At 50.2% G+C, this 15862-nt stretch overlaps 1 protein-coding gene across 1 annotated transcript in view; it reads left to right on the top strand.

The window, feature by feature from the left end:
* Positions 1–15862, top strand: part of LOC111150861 (adenylate cyclase 10, soluble) — a 62855-nt gene that overhangs the window by 25972 nt on the left and 21021 nt on the right. The window contains exons 15-20 of the mRNA XM_022508502.1: positions 14–100; positions 1992–2266; positions 4094–4230; positions 9456–9584; positions 10946–11224; positions 11315–11605. Coding sequence (XP_022364210.1) covers positions 14–100; positions 1992–2266; positions 4094–4230; positions 9456–9584; positions 10946–11224; positions 11315–11605 — 1198 coding nt within the window. The remainder of the gene's footprint in view (positions 1–13; positions 101–1991; positions 2267–4093; positions 4231–9455; positions 9585–10945; positions 11225–11314; positions 11606–15862) is intronic.

Genomic DNA, 15862 nt, shown 5'->3' with positions numbered 1-15862 from the left:
ATTCTTTATGCAGTTCCCTATTTCACGAGAGGTTTCCAAGATGACCACCTTAAAAAAGCAAAAGCAGTTGGAAGCCTTGTTTCTGAAGATCTTGGAGCAAGTAAGAGCACCACAGTCGCAAACGATGGGGTGGGAAAGCAGGAGGTGGCCCAAGGGGTTCAGAGCTTCGAAGTGTGTGAAAGCTGAAACCTCACACCTCCCACATCTCCTCCTCCTCCCAGACCTCCGGTACAGAGTGTGTTCATGACTCCTGGAGGGTCAGCCTCTTCTTAAAACCAGCCCTCTCTCCTTCTCCCTCTGCTTGAGATCAGAGGGAGATCCAGGTGGTTTGTAGGTAGGCTCCGTCGACAGACTACCAACATCTGAACCCTTAGGCCTATCACTTGCTGCCTGGGTAACCTAGAGCAAGCGACTCACCTTGTCTGTGCTTTTGTTTTGTCGTCCATAAAAGACGAAATAGTAGTACCTGGGTCACGGGGTTGTGTAAAACGCTTAGAACAGGGCCTGGGTGGCTCAGTTGCTAAGCGTCTCCCTTCGGCTCACGTCATGATCCCAGGGTCCTGGGATCGAGCCCCTCGTCCTGCATTGGGCTCCCTGCTCATGGGGAAGCCTGTTCTCCCTCACCCACTCCCCCTGCTTGTGTTCTCTCTCTTGCTGTGTCTCTGCCAAATAAAATCTTAAAAAAAAAAAAAAATGTAATGCGAACCTCCCCGTTAATCAAAATGTCCTCAAGGTCAGTGAAGAGTAAATCTCTGGTGACAGAACGGGGCCCGACAAGTAGTCTTGTTGAGTTCATGTAACCAAACAGGGTGTGATACTTTATAATTTTTTAAAGTGAAAAAATTTAAAATCTGAAATTTTATCATTTGTAAAGACATGGAGGGGGAGAATGGGTTAACCAACTGTGTTCCCAGAAGGAGCCAAGAGAAAGGAAGAGCTGTGGGGAGCCCCGAGAGTGGGGAGGTCTTCTCCACGGGACTCCCGCTCTGTTGAGACCACGTGAGCTCTTACTTTGTTCAGTGCCATATCCCCAGCTCTGTGCACCCCTGATGGGTGCATAACAAATGGTTAACGCATGAGCAACTAGTGCAGACCTGCGAGGGAAAGGTAGCCGGCCAGCTTAGTCTCCCTCAGCCCTGCGCATGGAGCACCCAGCCCAGTCGGTGCCCAGTTAGTGTGTGTTGGATACATACACGTCGGTTGAGCAAATGTCCATTAGATAAACCCAAGAGATCTTCTTCGTTTGCCAGTAGATTAAAATGACGTGTGGTAAACTTATCAGTTTGGTTTTTTTTTAAGATTTTACTTATTTATTTGAGAGAGAGAGAGAGTGCAAAGCCGAGGGAGAAGGCAGAAGGAGAAGCAGACTCCCTGCCCAGTAGAGTGCCCAACGCGGGACTCCATCCCAGGACCCTGGGATCATGACCCCAGCCAAGGCAGACGCTCAACCAACTGAGCCCCCAGGTGCCCCGCATATTAATTCTTCTAATGTAGTGGGTACTTTCACTTGGCTACAACCCCATTTACACTACAAAATTTGCATTATATTCACACGAGGATTTGACAAAGTAAGAATCCATTCCAGCCAGCTCTGTCTAAACTGCCACAAATTCCAAGATAGTAGACTCTAAATTAGTATAAATTTGTTGGAAAGACTTTAATTTAGCACCACATAAGGACCATGTGTCCCTGGAGGACTATGAAATCCATGATGGGATGAACCTGGAGCTTTATTACCAATAGAGCAGAATTCCTTTCCCCTGTTGTACCCTGCCATGCCGTCCCCTCCCTTCACTCCTCCTCCCCTCCCCTCTCCCATCCTCACCCCAACACTGATATGGATACTTGTTTTTAAAAACTCATGTTAACAAAATCTTAGAAGTTGAAAAAAAATGCATACACATGCATACCCATACATGAATGGGTTTTTTGAATTTTTGAATAAAAATCCAAAGTCCTCCAGCATTTTTCTGTTTCTCCATTTTGTCCAGACAGTGAGAGAGGAAAGGATTATTTTCATCATCGACGAGGGCCAGTTTATTGACTCAGCCTCCTGGGCCTTTATGGAGAAGCTTATCCGGACGGTTCCTATCTTCATCATCATGTCCCTGTCTCCCTTCACGGACATGCCCTGCGCAGCGGCCCGCACCATAATGAAGAACAGGAACACCACCTACGTGACCCTCGGGGCCGTGCAGCCTAAGGACATCCGCAACAAGGTCTGCCTGGACCTCAACGTCAGGTGCATCCCCAAAGAACTGGACACGTGGGTATCTTGTTTCTCTCTGGAGGTCTTCTTGCCCGTGTCCATTCCCCAGATCCAGACTTGATCACGATTCTTAAAACACACCTGACGGTGCCTATTTCAGCATCTCCGCTGATCCTACCTTTCAAAAGAGCCGTCTGTCGCGGTTGGTGTGATGGACCGTGCCGCCCTTTTCCCGGTTAGCCCTCCGTCGCGCCTTCTCCAGCTTCACTCAGTGACGTCAGTTTTGTTTCCCTTTAATCATGCTGGGTGTGGGCACGCTCCATTTAATCAGCAGTGACAGAGGGCATTGTCATGGGCACAACGGTTGTCACAAGAGGCCAACTGGTAAGCCTGAAGGACACAACCTGCGACGAAGCAAGGTCTCACTCGGCTCTCGGTGCCGTCGGCTGGAATCACTGTTTGTGGCAGGTGCCGAAGGCGGGCTCTTTCCACCACTGCTCTCCGAGCTTCTTGGGGACTCCCCCACTGGGGTCCAGACAGTGGTCACCTTAACAACACGGCCACTTACAACCCACCTTGGTATCTGCGTCCGTTCTTTCTAATGAGTTTGCTTTGCTGCTTGCTTTGCTTTTGCTTAATGTCTGGGACAAAGTCTCACTTAAAGTAACTCCAGGCATGAATCCGGCTCCTTCCCTTTGCCTCTCGTTCATCCTCTCTCTCTCTAAACGTGTACATTTTGTGTGTGTGTGTGCATTTACCTCTTGATCTCGCAGCCCAATTCTAGGAATCTATCTCAAAGACATATTAACAAAACTGTAAAGAGACATATGGACAAAGTTTTATCGAAGCATTGTTTGTGCTAGCAAAAGACTGAAAACAACCCGGAAGGCCATCTCTAAGAGGATAGGTAGAATAAAACAGGATACGTGCACACAATGGAGAACTACAGAGCATTAAAGAGAATGAGAAGATCTACTGATAGGGAGGGATGGGCAGGATAAATTCTTTTTTTTTTTTAACCTTTTCTTTTTTTAAAGATTTTATTTATTTATTCGACAGAGACAGAGACAGAGAGGGAACACAAGCAGGGGGAGTGGGAGAGGGAGATGCAGGCTTCCCGCTGGGCAGGAAGCCTGATGTGGGGCTCAATCCCAGGACCCTGGGATCATGACCTGAGCCAAAGGCAGATGCTTAACGACTGAGCCACCCAGGCACCCCGGTCAGGATATATTCTTTTTTTTTTTTTTTTTTAAGATTTTATTTATTTATTTGACAGAGAGAGATCACAAGTAGGCAGAGAGACAGGCAGAGAGAGAGGGGGAAGCAGGCTCCCTGTGAGTAGAGAGCCCGATGCAGGACTCGATCCCAGAACCCTGAGATCATGACCTGAGCTGAAGGCAGAGGCTTAACCCACTGAGCCACCCAGGCGCCCCAGGATATATTCTTGAGTGAAAGAACAAGGTGTAGCAGAACATGCAGTAGGGGTGACAAGCTGTCTTTTAGGTAAGAAAGAGTGAAATACATCTGTGTGCTTTTTTGATATCTTTAAAAACAAACACTGAGAAGATAAGCCAGAAACTAACTGATATGGTTATTTATAAGGCGAGCAAGGGAGGCAACACCGATTATATAGATTATCTTTGAATAAATGTATTGCTGTATTCAAGTGCTTTGAAATACTTTGAAGAAATGTAAATGTAATTTTTTTTAAAAATGAAAGAGGGGGAAAGCAACCCTAAAAAAGGAAAGCAAGTGGAAACAAATAGAGAATACTATTATTTTCAAATAAGGAGTTATTTTCAAATAATTAGATTAGAGTCAAATATTTTTCCTTCCTAAGAGATGGTTGTTTGGTGTAAACAGGTCGCTGTGTTTCTACTGCAGGTACCTGGTGGAGGGAAGCTGTGGGATTCCGTTTTACTGTGAAGAACTGCTGAAGAACCTTGACCATCACAGGGTCCTCGTTTTCCAACCCGTGGAGTCTGAGGAAAAGACCAATATGACCTGGAACAACCTGTTCAGTGAGTCGCCTGTTTAGATCTCCTGGTTAAGTCTCCTGGTTAAGTCGCCTGGTTAGGTCTCCTGGTTAAGTCTCCTGGTTAAGTTGCCTGGTTAGGTCTCCTGGTTAAGTCTCCTGGTTAAGTCTCCTGGTTAGGTCGCCTGGTTAAGTCTCCTGGTTAGGTCTCCTGGTTAAGTCTCCTGGTTAAGTCGCCTGGTTAGGTCTCCTGGTTAAGTCGCCTGGTTAAGTCGCCTGGTTAAGTCACCTGGTTAAGTCTCCTGGTTAAGGCTTCTGCAGAGCGGGCAGGCAGGGGCTTTTCCATAGACGCCATCCTATAGGGTCAGGAGGTTTGGGGAGGTGAGGGGTGCTGGAGCCGGTATCCAATATCTGAGATGGCGAGAGAAGTTGACGGGACTGGTGGGAGAACATGTGCTTCGGGAAAGAACACGGAAAAACACTGGGGCACCTGAAAGCCAGTAACACTGAAGCAGGAGCTCCACGTTAAGTGAGGGGAGAAAATTCCTGGACTTTCTTTGTCAGGCTGTGATTAAGATGGGGGTAAAGGAACTCAAATCCTTTTTTACGTATTTGGTGATATCTAACTGTGGTTCTAATTTGCTTCTCCCCAATTGCTAATGATGTTGAATATCTTTTCATGTGCTTTTTTTTTTTTTTTTTTTGCCATCGCTGCATCTTCTTTGGTAACTATCTCTTCATGCATTTTGCCCATTTTCTAATTGGATTGTTTGGGTTTTTTGTTGTTTTTTGTTAAATGTTGAGTTCTGAGAGTTTCTAATCTATGTAGATACGGGTCCTTTGTCAGATGAGGGTTTGCAAATATTTTCTCTCAGTAGCTTGTCTTCATTCTCACCAAAGGGTCTCTCAAAGTGTTTTAAATTTGACAAAATTCAATTATCAATTTTTCCTTTTATGAGTCATGTTAAATCCAAATTTTTTTTAAGATTTATGTATTTATTTCAGAGAGGGAGAGAGGGCACAAGTAGGGGGGAGCAGCAGCGACAGAGGGAGAAGGGGGCTTCCCGCTGAGCAGGGAGCCCGATGCGGGGCTCAATCCCAGGGCCCCGGGATCATGACCGAAGCCAAAGCAGACACTTAACCGACGGAGCCCCCCAGGAGTCCCAAATCCAAGAAGTCTTTGTTCATCCCTAGATAAACAAAGGTCAAAGGTTCCTCCTCTGTTTTCCTTTTTCTTTACATCTCACATTTAGGTTTGTAATCCATTTTGAGTTAATTTTCGTGTAAAGTGTGACACTTAGGTTGAGGCCCTTCTCTTCCCCTTCCTACCCCTAACGCGTGTCCACCTGTCCCGGCACCATCGGTCACACGGCTCTATCTTCTTCCTTGACGTGCTTTGGCGCCGTTGTCTAAAGTCAGCTGGACGTGTCTGTGTGGGTGGGTTTTGGTTTCCTATTTTGTTCCATTGATCTGTGTGTCTATCCCTTTGCCAATACCATTCAATTTTGATTACTATAGGTATCTCGTCTTGAAACCGTGGGAACGGATTCCTCCTCCTTGTTTCAAAGTTGTTTTAGCTATTTGGTTCCTTTGCCTTTCCATATGAATTTTAGAATAATCTTGTCTGGGGGGCACCTGGGTGCTCAGTCAGTTGAGGGTCCAGCTCTTGGTTTCAGCTCAGGTCATGATCTCAGGGTCATGAGATCGAGCCCCGAGTCAGCTCTGCTCTCAGTGGGGAGTCTGCTTGGATTCTGTCCCTCTCCCTCACTCCCTCAAATAAATAAATAAATCTTTAGAATAATCTTGTCTGTACCTATAAAAAATCTTTGGGGAATTTTTTTTTTTAAAGATCTGTTTTTTATTTTAGAGAGAGGCAGTGAACTGGGGAAGGGGAGAGAGAGAGAATCCGGAAGCAGACTCCTTGCTGAGTGTGGAGTGCAGAGCCAGACGTGGGGTTCAGTCCCAGGACTCTGAGATCATGACCAGAACTGAAACCGCGTTGGCTGTTTAACCAACTGAGCCACCCAGGTGCCACCTTGGAGGGATTTTGATAGGAATTTCAATATATATGCATTACATCGTAGATCAATTTGGGACAAATTGACATCTTACCCTTTTTTTTTTTTGAAGATATTACTTATTTATTTTACTCACGCTTTCTCTCTCTCTCCCTCCGTCTCTCTCTCCCTAATGTATGAATAAAATCTTTAAAAGAAAAAAAAAGAAAAAATTTGAAACCATAGAGGTTTTGGTTGCAAACAGTGTGAATGCAGCACATGGCACTGAGCTCTGAACATTAAACTGGTTAACTGTACATGAATTTCACCTAAATTAAAAAAAACAACAACTATACACAATACAGGATCCTAGACTGGGTCCTATATTGGAAGAAAAAAAAATACGCCAAGGGACATTATTGCATCACTCTACAAAATTGGAAAATGGACAGTAAATTCCTATTTCAATGTGCAATATTCTGAAACTGAAAGATGTGCTCCAGTTGTGTAAGAGGATCTTGTTCTTAGGAAATACCGAATAAAGCCTTTGGGGTAAAGGGACATGAATTGTTCAACTTGTGTTCAAATGCTTCAGGAAAAATCTGTACATACCGAGAAAACGAAGGCTGTGGCAGATGAGGCAAAGCGTTAACAACAGGTGAATTTGAATGAAGAGTACACAGTCTTATTCTTACAACTTTTGGTTAAGTCTGAAACTTCCTAAATAAAAAGATTTTTTAAAAACACCTGACATTCAGTTGTTTCCCACGGAGCTTGCGATGAAATGCCGCGTCCCAACGAGGACTGGGAAGCGCTCCAGGACCTGATTTCCCAACCTGCGTGGCCTCCTCCGTGCTCTGAAATGTGTTCCCGCTGCACGGGCTGCGTCCCTGGCATTTCCAGGGCTGGGGCACAGGCCCTGCTCCTTTCTGCTCCAGACCGCCGTCCCCCTCCTCAGGCGCCTTCCATGGAGGGCTCCTTCCCCGCAGCTCAGGTGTCGCCTGCCCAGCGTGACTTTCTCTACCTCCACCTCGGTCTGTCCGAAGAAGCCCCCCTGGCCCTGACCTTCCTGTGAGTCTCTGTCACCAGGTTTATTTCTGCCACAAACTGAATCACATGGTGACATTAGCCTCCGCATTTATGTATCTGTTGTTCCTTGTCTCTTTGCCACTGTTGCAAGTCGAACTTCGCGCGGCAGGAGGTCTTGTGCTCCGGGATCTTTGACAGCGGAACGACGCCCAGGACCTCGGGGCGCTCGGTGGACCCTGGCTGAGCGCTGAAAGCCGCTGGGTCCTAGACAGGGACACGAGAGCGTGTGAATGAGCACGGGCCACGTCATACCCTGGGACCCCACTCGCCCACCCTAACGCGCGCGCACACTCGCACGCGGCCCCTTTTCGGGTGTCCCACCCTGCCGTGGCCTCCCCATTCTCAGGGAGAATCTGCAGTCCTGTCCCCTGCCGCACCTCTCTGACCAGGCAGTTGAGAGCGTGGCTCCCGTCTGTGGGTCTCCGGCAATGACAAGTCGCTTCAAGCTCTGCCCTTAGCCCTCCTCTTCGCCAGCTGGTTCCTTCTCCCCGTGGGACTCCTCTGTCCCCAGCCTTCGTGGTGTCTGCGCGCGAGTCGTCTCCCACAGTAGCCACTGCGCGCTCCTCTCTGGATGCCCCCCTCCAGTTGCCCGTGGACGGTCTTCTGGACCCGCTCACCCCTCAGACTCCACCCGCCTGACCCCGAGGCAGCGCCCGCCCTCCCCACCGCACCTCCTCCCGCGTCTCCCCGCTGGGTTCCTAGCAACACCCGTCAGCTCCGTCCCCGCCTGGCTGGGACCCGGCTCCTCGCTGTGCCACGCGGGACCATGACGTCCTACCCGCCGTCTCGTCGTCACGCTCCATCGTGACCGGTATTACGCAGTGTCCCCTCTCCCGTTCTCTGGCCTGCCCCATCCGCACCCAGGGCTGCCTTCCGAGAAGTGGCTGGTGGCCGACTCTTCCCCCTTCCCAGGCACCTGTCAGTCCCAGGAGTGTGCCAGGAGTCAAGTCCAGACTTGACAGTGCGACGTCAAACGCCCGCCGCGGTCTGCTCCCAAACCGCATCCCCAGCGCACGTGCCCTGGAGGGGCTCCCGCGCCCCACGCGCTGGAGCCCACGGCCCGGGTGACGTCACGTTCCCCTCACCTGCAGGGCGTCTGCGGCTTCTGTGCCCTGCCCTGGTCGGCCCTCACCCTTCCACTTGGAAAACCTCCTCCTCCTACACACCATCGCGCTACGTCCTCCTCCATGAGGCCGTTCGGAATCCACGAAGACGGAGCTGTGTCTCCTCTCTGGGCTCCCAGCTCACTGCACTTTGCCTTCTACCTCCTGTGTCCCGCCGGCGCCTGACTGGTCACGTCCGTGTCTGTCTCTAAGACACTGAGCTCCTCGAGGTGGGAAGCAGGCACCGCTCGCGTCTGTCGCTGTCCCCGGCCATACGGTGCGCCAGGGGTCCTCACTCTTAGCGACACTGGGCTCATCTCGAGGCGGCGCCCCTCACGTGGCGCGTTTCCCGCCTGGAAGTGCAGCTCCGTGCACACACCTTCCCTCCAGGACATGAGGAGCGGAGCCGCGCTCACCTTCATGTTCCCACGCCACAGCCCACGGGGACCCACAAGTGGCTGCAGGAGTCAGGGAGTGGCGCATTGTGAGTGCCGGGACACACAGTGACCAGGCAAGTGTGCGCGCCGGCCTCACCATTTTAAGTATCTCGTTCAGATAACCGTGTTGTAAGCCGAGTGCTGTCTCCCAGAGTGCGTGGGCATCCGAGTGGGCACCTGAATGTGCACACGGTGTACGCTGGTGTGTACTGCAAGATACACCCTGATAATCTTTGGATCGAACTTCTCTTAAACTGCATATACTACAGAAGACTTCTAATAGTGATTCCCAATGCTTTGGGGGGGGGGGGCAGAACGTTTTGAGTACATTTAGGTTGTCTTATATTAGTTTACTTAAATCATTATTCCAAAATACTGGATGAAGGGCGCCTGGGTGGCTCAGTCGGTTAAGCCTCTGCCTTCAGCTCAGGTCATGATCCCAGGACCCTGGGATTGAGCCCCAAATCGGGCTCAGTGCTTGGTGGGGAGTCTGCTTTCAGCTCTGCCTGTTGCTCTCCCTGCTTGTGCTCTCTCTCTCTTTCTCTGACAAATAAATAAAATCTTTAAGACCCACCTTGAAGTTTATTGCGAAACTGAGATGGTGACAGTAACTCTCATCTGTTCTTCCTTTTCGTCTCCCTTCAGAGAATTTTAGTAGGCCAACTGAGGAATTAAAAATATTGACCCCTAATTACGAGGAGAGAAGTGAAGAAGTCTGTACCCTCGCCAGTGGTGTCAGACTGAAAAACTTGTCACCGCCAGCATCGTTAAAAGGTAAAGAAAATTGGGCCCGGTGTTCCAGGACCTTGCCTCCCCTTTTCCTTTCTCTAGCGTGGCTGTCGAAAAGGGAGAGAGGGAGATAGTAACAGACTGCGGCGGCCACCCGCGTGGTGTGGACCCAGACAGTCGGATCTCCGGGGAAGGCTTAGCTTTTCTGCCTCTGACCTGGAGCACCTGCTCCCCTGGGGCATGTTCTGGAATCTGATTTGAACAAAGTTTAGTTCAACTGCGTAGACGAATAAGATGTATACATTTTTCATTAAATCAAGCCAAATATGGGGCACCTGGGTGGCTCAGTGGGTTAAGCCTCTGCCTTCGGCTCAGGTCATGATCTCAGGGTCCTGGGATCGAGCCCCGCATCGGGCTCTCTGCTCAGCAGGGAACTTGCTTCCTCCTCTCTCTCTGCCTGCCTCTCTGCCTACTTGTGATCTCTGCCTGTTAAATAAATAAATAAAATCTTAAAAAAAAAAAGCAACAAACAAATAATGAGGGAGAAAATCAAAACCTGACACTTTTCCTGCCGCTTACTTTTATAAGAAATGGCAAGCGTAGAATTTATATCCAAGCTGTATTTTTACTCCTTTAAAGAAAAATGACTTTCAGGCAGTGTTCTGGTGCGGCTTCGGCTCCAAGTCATGCCATCCACAGATAACTGAAAGTGTCTGAAGGCTGACCTGGGGACACGTCCAGGTTCTCGGTCTTCAGAAAGCGTCGTTGTTCAAGCGCTGCGTCTGCCCGCGTAGGAGGGCGACGGGCTCGGCTTCCGCACTGTTCTGGGGGCAGGAGATTCAGATTTTGTCCCGACAGGGGAGGTCACGGAAGGTCATCCTGGCCAGGATCTCAGCAGGCCGCGCTTAGGCGAGAGGTCGGAATTGGCGCTCGAGGCTCTCTGGCGTGTGCCCTGAGCGCAGGGATGGCGGCGGCTGTCCCAGGAACGAGGCTGCCTCAGGCAGAGGCCGTGAGGGAGTCAGTGCGGGGGGCAGTGCGGGGGCAGGCGAGGGACAGCTGCAGAAGTCAACGCAGCTGGCGGCCAGCGGGCGCGCTCCTCCCACTGCCGGGCCCGCCGTGACCTCCCGCCGCCGCACAAACCCCGTCACGCTCGGCCCCAAACCCGAACCCCCGCAGCGGGTCTCGTTCCGGTCCGGCCCCCACGCCCGGCGCGTCTCGGGGAGCGGCCCCTGCGCGCTCGGCGCCCCCAGCTCGCGCTCTGAGGCAGGCCTCGGCGGGGAGCCCCTCCTGGGCTGGCCGGGCCGGGCTCCCGCGCGCCGGGCAGCGCGGGGCAGGCCGCGGCCGGGGCCGGATGCCCCTGCCCCGGGCACTGAGCGCCGGCCCGCCGCGTGGCTCTCCCCCCGCAGAAATCTCGCTGGTGCAGCTGGACAGCATGAGCCTGTCGCACCAGATGCTGGTGAGGTGCGCCGCCATCATCGGCCTGACCTTCACCACGGAGCTGCTGTTCGAGGTCCTGCCTTGCTGGAACATGAAGATGATGGTCAAGGCCCTGGCGACGCTCGTGGACTCCAACGTCTTCGACTGTTTCCGCAACGGCAAGGAGCTGCGAACCGCCCTGAAACACAACGCGGCCTCGTGCGAGGTCAGTCACCGCTCGCTGTCTCTGCGGCCCGGCCTGGGCATGGGTGAGTGCGCCCCGGGAGCCGCTCCCCCGCGCTCCGGCCGCGGACCCCACGTGGGGCGCGGGGCCGAGCGGTGCCTTCCTGCCCCCCCAGCGCGCGACGAGGGCGAAGAGCTGCACGAGCTGGAAAGCGAGGTCATCGAGTGCCACGTCATCCGCTTCTGCCGGCCGGTGATGCAGAAGACCGCGTACGAGCTGTGGCTGAAGGCCGAGAGGAGGGCCATGCACCTCAAGTGCGCGCGCTTCCTGGAGGAGGACGCGCACCGGTGCGACCACTGCCGCAGCGGGGACTTCATCCCCTACCACCACTTCACCGTGGACATCCGCCTCAACACGCTCGACGTGGACACCATCCAGAAGATGGCCAAGTCCCACGGATATAAAAGTAAATATGCCTCGGGCCTCGTCCGTCCTCTCTTCCTGGGGAACGGCATGGGTTTGGACCCTGAGGGTTCAAGTCCCCCGAGGCGTGGGTTCCGCGAGCGGCTGAAGACTTGAGTCCCCTAGATCACGGGGGCGGGGTGGGGGCATGTGGGCAGCTGAGTGCATCAGAAACAGCCTTGCTGTGACACTCACAGGGGTTCGGAGATCAGGACTCTGGCAAAATGGGGTGCAGCTGAGCTCAAAGGAAAATATCCAGAGGGATGACACTGACCCGGCTTAATTCACACCAAGGATGGATCCAAGGGCTGGGGGCGGGGGGGGCAGAGGGGGGGGTCCTCACATGTTGAAGTGGGAACAAGAGCGAGAGGGAGCACCATTTCCTGGCAGGTGAGAATGTTGCTCGCAGTCAGGTTTGAAACAAGGTTCCCTCAGAGAAAGAATGTGAGTGGGGGGAACCATGCAGGGCTAAGCAGGTCAGGGGCTCCGGCTCAGGGCAGACGTTCCAGATCATCTGTGACGCAAACGTGAGGAAGCAGCAGTCTGGGGGCGCGAATCAGCTACACAGTCTGGACTCAAGGGAACAGGTACCAGGGACTGTTAGCACAGGCGTGAGGGGCGTGAGGCTAGAGGCAGCAACCCCAACTCCAGCCCTCCCTCATGGGTGATCAGGGAACATCACGGGGCTCTGCGCCCGAACCAGAGGCCTTGGTGATTATGGCTAAATCTGGTTGGGAAAGCAGAGGATATAAGGACAGGATTCTTATATTTTATGGATATTAAAAATTAGGAAGAAATGTATCTAAAGTTCCTAGCACATAGTAGGTACAAAAATAATTTTTAAAAAGATTTTAATTATTTATTTGAGAGAGTGAGAGAGCTAGAGAGAGAATGTGAGTGGGGGGCAGAACAGAGGGAGAGGGAGAAGCAGGCTCCCCGCTGATCAGGGAGCCCAATGTGGGGCTCGATCCCAGGACCCCAGGATCATGACCTGAGCCAAGGCGGATGCTTAACCAACTGAGCCACCCAGGCGCCCCCCCCCCAAATAAATATTTATTCTCATTCATTCTTTATTTCACATGCATTCTCCTTTGATCTTCATGTTAACCTTTCAAGGTGGAAGGCTCTTGTTACTTTATACATGAGAAAACTGAGGTTCTGGAAGATTCAATAGCTTGTCCAGTGCCACAGAATGAGTGATAGACTATTCAATCGCAGGTCAGTCTCATTCCCACACTCATGCTGTGCCCAGTACACCTGAGCTTCCCAAGTGCAGGGTGGGACCTTTGGGCAAGGCTGGCAGGGGAGATTGGAAGAGGTTTCTGGATGCAGCCATCAGTGGAATCAGAGAGTAAAGAAGACGATGCTGTCTCCGTCCTCGTTCAGGAAGAAAGCAGCTTGCACTGTGGCATAAGTCTAGTGTTGACCCGGAACCAACACTTGCTCATCTCCCTTTTCAAAAAAGAGAAGTCAGACTTTAGGTTCTGATTCCTAGAGTCCGGATTCTCATGGGTCAGATGGGAGAAAAAGCCAGCCTGGAGCCATTTTAAGTACTTCTTGGGAGTATGAGAAGAGCCCTAGATGTTGGAATGGAAGACTCAAGAAAATAACAACTTTTAAGGACTTGAAGACCGAGAGAGGGCAGACCCCTACAACAAACAAAACAGGTGCCCAGAGGGCAGGCAATGAGGGCTGACCAGGGTGCATGGGCAAACCCAAGAAGCTTCAGGGATGATCCCAACATAGAGCCATGTTCAAGGAACCAGAGCAAGTGCCAGTAGGAGAGCGTTGACTGAGGGAGATAAGAGACAGAGGAAGCAAGGGGCAGCCTGGGGGCTCAGCTGGTTAAGTGTCCAACTCTTGATCTCAGCCAGGGTCTTGATCTCAGGGTTATGTGTTCAAACCCTGTGTTGGGCTCTATGCTGGGTGTGGACCCTACCAAGTGAATGGATGAATGAATGAGGAAGGAAGATTCCAGACTATGTGGAACCAGTGAGTCTCTCCATGTATGTCTTTATATATATATATGTTTTGGTGGCAGTGTGTGTGGGGGGGAATTGCAATTGATTTTTGTTTAAGATTTATTTATTTTAGAGAGGGGGGAGGGGCTAAGGGAGAGAATCCTAGGCAGACTCCCTGCCGAGAGTGGAGCCCGACACGGGGCTTGACCCCACAACCTTGAGATCATGACCTGAGTCAGAATCAAGGGTCAGACGCCCAACCGACTGAGCCACCCAGCTGCACCCGCAGTTGGTTTCGAGCAGGCTAGCGAGGGCTGTCAAAGAAAGCAACTTCAGGTAATTTTGGATTCTCCATATACCTTAGCGGTTTCTCTCGGGTGCTTCCGTGCCCTCCTGTGACTCTGGGTAATGTCTGTGCTTTTGTCCACTCCTCTGCCTGCTTGAGGCCAAAGCGCTACTATTTCTCTTGTCAGAACTTTCCACCTGTTTAAAAGGCTATCAACTAGACATCTTCAAAATTTTTCCTAAAAGTTTCACAATAGGAGCAATAATGCCAAGCCCCAGTACCCCACACACTTTCAGTACTTCTCAGGGGCCAACATCTTAACTTAGCTGTTCTTTCTGGTCATCGCCTCCACGGACGAAATGATGTGTTCATACAGTTAAACAAAACAAAACAAATTCTGGCATTATCTGTTTTCTTCTTAATTTGGTGAACAGATACAGCATGTCAGGGTGAAAACTTACCCTGTCATACTACTCCTCAGGACCGGTACCATTGATGACCATTGTTGGATAAATCATTAGGAAGACCATGTAAATGCTATTCATTCCAGAACCAAGTAATATACTGTAAATGGAGTTCTTAATGAAAGTCCATTTTTCCTTGCGTTTCTAGGATAATTTTTTTGGCAATGTCTTCTTTATAATATCCTGTCTTGGTTGGATACTCTGTCCATTACCCTTGAACCTTGTGACTGCAGGTAATACTGGTAAAGGACATAGAGTTGACCTTTGAACAACACAGGTATGAACTGTGCAGATTCACTTATATGCAGATCTTTTTCAATAAATACAGTAGAGTACTATGAATGTATTTTCTCTTATGATTTTCTCAGCAACATTTTCTTTCTTCTAGCTTATTTTATCCTAAGGCTAGAGTATATAATACATAAAACATAGAAAATACGGGTTAGTTAACTTCATGTTATCAATAAGGCTTCTGGTCAACATCAGGCTGTTAAGTAAAGTTTTGGGACAGTCAAAGGTTATATGTGAATTTTCCAGTGCTGGGGGGCGCAGGGGTCGGGCGTCCCTAAGCCCCTGTGCTGTTCAAGAGTCAGCTGTAATCGGAAGAGGTTCAAAGACCATAGGCATAGATTAGGTAGCGAGGAAGTTGATTCTCTTTTCAATTCTCTCTTTCCTCAAGTCCTTCTTAAGTTATTTTCTTAAGTCTTGATCCCCAAAGATCTGCCCTTCAAAGCCCTCCACCCACTTCATCGGAGACCACTCCTCTCAAGCCTTCGCCTTCTGAACAGGTAGTGAAACCCCACCCGACAGTTTGTTTACTCATTCAACAAATACTGAGTTCCTGCTCTGTGCCAGTCCCTGCAGCAGGCACTGGGATACATCAGTGAACAAAAGTGCATTCATTCTATTGTGGAGAAGCAATGGAGGAAAAAACAAATAAGAAGTAAGAAATCTACAATATGTTGTGGGAGGTAAAATCCACTGCAGGGAAGAAAACTGGAAAGAATGTCTGGTAGGAGGGGGATGAGCAATGCAGAGTCATTAGGGAAGCACTGAGAGGTGAGATTCCTAGACCAAGGAAGTGACGATGGCCAGGGAGGGCAGTCCAGGCAGAGAGGATAGCCCCGGCAATGACCCTGGACAGGAACTGATCCCTTCCATTCTATACTTTGTGGGTTTATGGTTTTTAAGATTGTTTTATTCTCATTTCAATGGGGTAAAATGTCCTGGACCCGGAGGTACTAGAGATAAACAAAGGAATTCAGACTCTCACCTTGAACCTGAAGTCTTATTTCCAGGTGTTTGAAACCATGAGATGAGCAAGTGGTATCTTTGCTTTTCTCCTTGCTTCTGAGAACCTACAAGCATGTTGTATATATTTTTTCTTCTGAATTTTACAGATCCCCTTTGAAGTAGGGAACTTTTAAAAAATATATCCTTCATAAATGAAGAAAATTGAGAACTAAAAATAATATGATTCACCTGCGGGGTAAATGACAGAGTGACAAAAGCGTATCTTGTACTCCCCAACTTTGTTTCCTTTTCTAGCC

This window comes from Enhydra lutris, unplaced genomic scaffold, assembly GCF_002288905.1.
Source record: "Enhydra lutris kenyoni isolate GAN:26980312 unplaced genomic scaffold, ASM228890v2 scaffoldscaffold24, whole genome shotgun sequence".
Classification (NCBI taxonomy): domain Eukaryota; kingdom Metazoa; phylum Chordata; class Mammalia; order Carnivora; family Mustelidae; genus Enhydra; species Enhydra lutris.
The sequence above is the reverse complement of the archived record's forward strand: the minus strand, read 5'-3'. Positions and strand labels throughout refer to the sequence as shown.